Source organism: Chaetura pelagica, unplaced genomic scaffold (assembly GCF_000747805.2).
Source record: "Chaetura pelagica isolate M959 unplaced genomic scaffold, ChaPel_1.0 scaffold757, whole genome shotgun sequence".
Taxonomy (NCBI): domain Eukaryota; kingdom Metazoa; phylum Chordata; class Aves; order Apodiformes; family Apodidae; genus Chaetura; species Chaetura pelagica.
In genome coordinates, this window is record NW_009970727.1 from 696,808 (window position 1) to 702,489 (window position 5,682).

General features: G+C 52.4%; 1 protein-coding gene across 1 annotated transcript in view; it reads right to left on the reverse strand.

The window, feature by feature from the left end:
- IP6K3 (inositol hexakisphosphate kinase 3) overlaps positions 1–5,615 on the reverse strand; it is an 11,967-nt gene extending 6,352 nt beyond the window's left edge. The window contains exon 1 of the mRNA XM_010007084.1: positions 5,411–5,615. Within this exon, the coding sequence (XP_010005386.1) occupies positions 5,411–5,609 (199 nt within the window). The 5' untranslated portion in view covers positions 5,610–5,615. The remainder of the gene's footprint in view (positions 1–5,410) is intronic.
- Between the last annotated feature and the right edge of the window lie 67 nt (positions 5,616–5,682).

A 5,682-nucleotide genomic window follows, 5' to 3' on the forward strand; every position in this document is an offset into this window, starting at 1 on the left:
AGGAATGGCCATGGTTCTGAAACCAGACAGCTCTGACCTTTCTGGGAAAGGCTGATAAGGGCTGTTCTGCTCCTGCGGGGCTGGCAGGGCTGTCTCAGCCCCCCCCAGGCAGCAGAGGCATTTTTAGAGCATCACCCCTTGGGGCTCGGCAGGGACATCGCCCGCAGCAATTCCCTGCTGCTTTCAACCCAGGCAGAGCCAAAGGAGGATGGCCAAGGCTGATGGACCAGCAAAACTCCTCGTTGGAAAGGCTGATAAGGGCTGTTCTGCTCCTGCGGGGCTGGCAGGGCTGTCTCAGCCCCCCCCAGGCAGCAGAGGCATTTTTAGAGCATCACCCCTTGGGGCTCGGCAGGGACATCGCCCGCAGCAATTCCCTGCTGCTTTCAACCCAGGCAGAGCCAAAGGAGGATGGCCAAGGCTGATGGACCAGCAAAACTCCTCGTTGGGAAGATTCCCCCCTGTTAACAACATGTGGGGCTGAGTTTTATCTAAGTGTCCCCAGGGCATCCTCGCTGGGGCTGTTGGGCACTGCAGGGAGGTGGTTTCAGCAGCTCAAACCAGGCAGCTCTGCTCTCCCAGGCACATTTGCCAAAGCAAATAAATACACAACCTCCTTCCTCTCCATCTGAAGTGAGATTAGAGAAAGCAAACACAGACACGAGGCTGTGCCCTCCCTCTGTGCAGAATCCTGCCTGCTGAGTTGTCCTGACTGAGGAAGGTGTCCACCCTGTGGAACCCCCTGTTAACCTGGGGGTGCTCCTTCCTCCCTGGCTCCTGCACCCCAGAACCTCCCTCCGACCTCCATACAGCTCAGCCACCACCACCATTTCTGCTCCCTTTTGATGTGAGCTCAGCATCAATCCAAGCAGCCATGGCAGGCTCCATTCAATCAGCTCATTCTGCACTGCAGTGGAGGAGGAACACACAGAGGCTGCTCTGCCAAGGGAGCTGGGAGGGCTGCAAACCTTAATTAGGGGGCAAGTCATATTTTTAGCTATCTCAGTCCTTTGCTCCTGGTGCTGCTGAGCTCTGTTTTTCTCCAGCCTTACCCAGCTGATCTTTCGTATAAAAAAATCCATATCTCAGATACCTGAGAGCAAGAGAAATTCTGATCAGCTCAGCTGCCTGCTTTGAATTTTCAGGGGAGGGAGGCAAAAAAACCCCAAACACAAAGCCAGAGTATCTTTTGCCTAAATCAAAGCCTTTTTCTTTTTAAAAAAACTCACTGGGAGGCAAACAGAGTCCTGGATTCCAAATCTAGTTCTCCACCACAGTTGTGGTGCTGGAGCAGCCTGTAACCTTAAAAACTGTCCCAGTTCCATATCTGCAAGTCAATGGAGCTGGGCTGATTTACATAGTGCTGACAATCTGGCCCCAAAAAAATGTTCTAGATAGTGTGAAACTAAAGAGTTCTTCAGGATCTTGCATTAATATGAAAATGAACGGGGAGATTTTCAAAGGCAAGAATGAGCTGTTCAATTGCAAGAGGATGTGATCCTGTCCCTCCTTCCAGCTGGAAACTACCTTCAGAAACCTACACCTCAGCCTGAAAAGGACTTTTCTTTCTCCCTGATGTGCTTCCATACGGGTTTTGCAAATGTCCTGCAACTGACCCAAGTGTGCAAAACACATCTGTGACACGAGCTGCTTGTCTATTGCAAGAAGAAAACGTCTCTCTGGGAGCAAAAATGGATTTAGGTGCTTGTCATAGAATCATAGGATGGTTTGGGTTGGGAGGGACCTCCATGATCATCCAGTTGCAACACCCAGCATGGGCAGGGACACCTCCCACCAGCCCAGGTTGCTCCAAGCCCCATCCAACCTGCCCTTCAGCACTGCCAGGGATGGGGCAGCCACAGCTTCCCTGGGCAACCTGGGCCAGGCTCTCACCACCCTCATGGTGAAGAATTTCTTCCTGATGTCCAACTTAAATCTCCCCTCTCTCAGCTTAAAACCATCACCCCTTGTCCTATCTCTGCCCTCTCTGATGAAAAGTCCCTCCCCAGCTTTCCTGGAGCCCCTTCAGGCACTGGAAGGTGCTCTAAGGTCTCCCTGGAGCCTTCTCTTCTCCAGGCTGAACACCCCCAATTCCCTCAGCCTGTCTGATCTTGCATTAATATGAAAATGAACGGGGAGATTTTCAAAGGCAAGAATGAGCTGTTCAATTGCAAGAGGATGTGATCCTGTCCCTCCTTCCAGCTGGAAACTACCTTCAGAAACCTACACCTCAGCCTGAAAAGGACTTTTCTTTCTCCCTGATGTGCTTCCATACGGGTTTTGCAAATGTCCTGCAACTGACCCAAGTGTGCAAAACACATCTGTGACACGAGCTGCTTGTCTATTGCAAGAAGAAAACGTCTCTCTGGGAGCAAAAATGGATTTAGGTGCTTGTCATAGAATCATAGGATGGTTTGGGTTGGGAGGGACCTCCATGATCATCCAGTTGCAACACCCAGCATGGGCAGGGACACCTCCCACCAGCCCAGGTTGCTCCAAGCCCCATCCAACCTGCCCTTCAGCACTGCCAGGGATGGGGCAGCCACAGCTTCCCTGGGCAACCTGGGCCAGGCTCTCACCACCCTCATGGTGAAGAATTTCTTCCTGATGTCCAACTTAAATCTCCCCTCTCTCAGCTTAAAACCATCACCCCTTGTCCTATCTCTGCCCTCTCTGATGAAAAGTCCCTCCCCAGCTTTCCTGGAGCCCCTTCAGGCACTGGAAGGTGCTCTAAGGTCTCCCTGGAGCCTTCTCTTCTCCAGGCTGAACACCCCCAATTCCCTCAGCCTGTCTATGTGTCTCTTTTGTCCCTTTAGTCCCAGCAAAGCCACAACCCCCCTCCTGCTGGCACCAGTGAAGCAGCCAGTGGGTATTTATGGGTGCTGTCACCACGCTCATGGCATCCTAGTGATCTCAGGAGCATTTTGCTATGCAGCTCTTCCCTCATGGGTTTATTTTTAAGTTTACAAGTGCATTTCTTCACTGCCATGTGCAATAGGAGTCTCAGCAGAACTGGGCTTGAAAACAAGTCTTGCATCCCCTCACAAGCTGTGCTGGAACAGAGAGAGGTTTGCAAGGAGTTGGGGTGAGGTAGAGCTGGTCCCCAGGTCACCAACCTACTTGAAGTGGTTAAATGAGCTGCAGGCATTATTTATTTTTAAGCTGCTAACTGGGTGTTAGATGGGAATGGTGACATTTGATCAACACTGTACAGAATGTCAGCACATCATAATGGTCCCCAAGGCAACCCCCAACACCCCCAGGAATAGAGATGAGGAACATGGACACATGAAGGGGTGATGAAGACCTCTGGATTGTTCCCTGGGATGCTCATCCCTCCTGGGATATTATTCCACCTCTTTCATTCATCTGCTATTCAGGGCTGGGACAGTTCTAAGTAGAATAATGACTCCAAAAAATGTGTATGCCAAATACCAAACTGGAGAGGAATTGCTATTTAATTACCTCTCATTGCAAAAATTGCAATGGAAGAGGAAAAGAAGATTAAAAGGTTTTAATAACTGGACCAACCCTGAGCTGATAAGTTGGGACCATTTAACATCTTTATATCAGAGAGGCAGAGCAGGGCCCAGCTCTCCAGCACCAATCCCTGGCCCCTGCTAAAGAAAATTGCCAAGAGGAAAACTTGTTTTCTTTCTTCAGCATCATTTTAGTGTCATCCCATAAATCTGCAAAGGCCTCTGACTTTCTGGGAAAGGAAGAGATTGGATTGGAAGCACATGGAAGCTGTGGCTGCCACCTGGAGCTCTTTTCTGTGACACTGAAGGACCAGAAGATATTTTAGGTTTTTAGGAGACAGCTTGAGCCTCTTGCCTCTCTCCAAATTCCAGGGTCAGGAGCTTTATGAGCAGCACAAGACTGGCAGTAAGAACAGAAATGGGGAGGGAATAGGAAAAAAAAGGGAGGGAGGATGGTTTTTAAAAAATGCCAGGACCCCCACAGGCACCAAGGGCTGGTTTTCAGTAGCTCAGCTGAGAAATTCAGCTGGGAAAGGAGTTCAGGGCAGGGAGAGTTAGGGACAGGGGGGACTAGGCAGTGATGGGAGCACCTTTGGAGGGGCAGGAGGGAGGATCTGCCCCATCCTGGAAATCATGGAACCATAGAATCATAGAATGGTGAAGGTTGGAAGGGGCCTTCAGGATCATCAGGTTCCTGCATGGGCAGGGACACCTCCCACCAGCCCAGGCTGCTCCAAGCCCCATCCAACCTGCCCTTCAACACTGCCAGGGATGGGGCAGCCACAGCTTCCCTGGGCAACCCGGGCCAGGCTCTCACCACTCTCATGGTGAAGAATTTCTCCCTGATGTCCAACTTAAACCTCCCCTCTCTCAGCTTAAAACCATCACCCCTTGTCCTATCTCTGCCCTCTCTGATGAAAAGTCCCTCCCCAGCTTTCCTGGAGCCCCTTCAGGCACTGGAAGGTGCTCTAAGGTCTCCCTGGAGCCTTCTCTTCTCCAGGCTGAACTCCCCAGCTCTCCCAGCCTGGTCTGGCCTGAGGCAGGACAGCTGCCTGGATGGGATTCTCAAGAACTTCAGTTGGTTTGTGCCTCTGGTTTTCCAAGGACCAGAGCCCTGGGGGGAGCACCAGCTAAAGGGATGCTTAAGACACCCCTGGGCTGGTTTTTCAGGCTCAGTATTTCATGATGGCCCCTCAGCTTGTGCTACTGCCAACCCTGACCCTTCCCTTGCCCTCAACAGCTTTTCTGCCTCCACCAGCCCTACTCTGGTACAGAAAACCTTTCTTATCAGGGGATGCTAATTCACATAAATGCATCACGTGTCAGATCATGGGGCTGCTGTTTGGAACAAGACTCCCCCAGCCCCTGCTTCCCTGCCCCTATTCAGTGCTGCCATTTCTTTGCCAGCAGCCCAACCACAGCCTGCAAAGTCCTCAAAGAAAACACTGGTGGGAAAGGAAACCCCATCCTGCTCCTGCCCCTTGTCCTGGGGTTTTTCAGGCTGCCCTCTCTGTCCTGCTCCTGTGCTGCCCAGGAAAGGCTCCTGTTCATGCTGTCAGCCTCCATCTTCCCATGCCTTCCCCCCACCTCAAGAACAGAACAATGTCACCTCTATTTAATGTAATGAGGGTCCCCTGTGTCACCCAGGCTGACCAAGGCAGCAAGGGGATGGACAGAGGGAGGATCTCCTGATGCCACCAACCAGCATATATCAGACATCAGACTCCACAGAGACCCAGGAAACCCTCCCACTTTCACAGACTTCTCCCCCAGGGACTGTCCCTTGCTCAGCACAACCTGCCCAAGGGATGGGGCTCCACAGCTCACACCCAGCCCCAGCCCCTCCCTGGTTCCACCAGCCCTTGTCCCAACCTCAGGACAAGTCCTGGTGACACCACCAGCCCCTCAGCTCCTCCCCCAGCATCTCCCCTTACCTTTGTACTGGGGTGTGAACTGCCTCATGGCCAAGGGCAGCGACTCGTAGAAGCTCAGCTCCTGTGTGACCAGGGGCTTGCAGACTGTCTGCTCATCATACTTCATCATGCTCATGTGGCCACCAACCTGGTGGATGAAGGGCTCCAGCAGGACAGCAGGTCTGCCCTCCCTGGGCCCTTGGGGGCTCTGCCCCACCATGGTGCTGGGCAGGGGGCTCTGGGCAGGAATCCCTCTCCTGTAGCAGCAGTGAAGGGGGCTGGGGAGCAGGAAT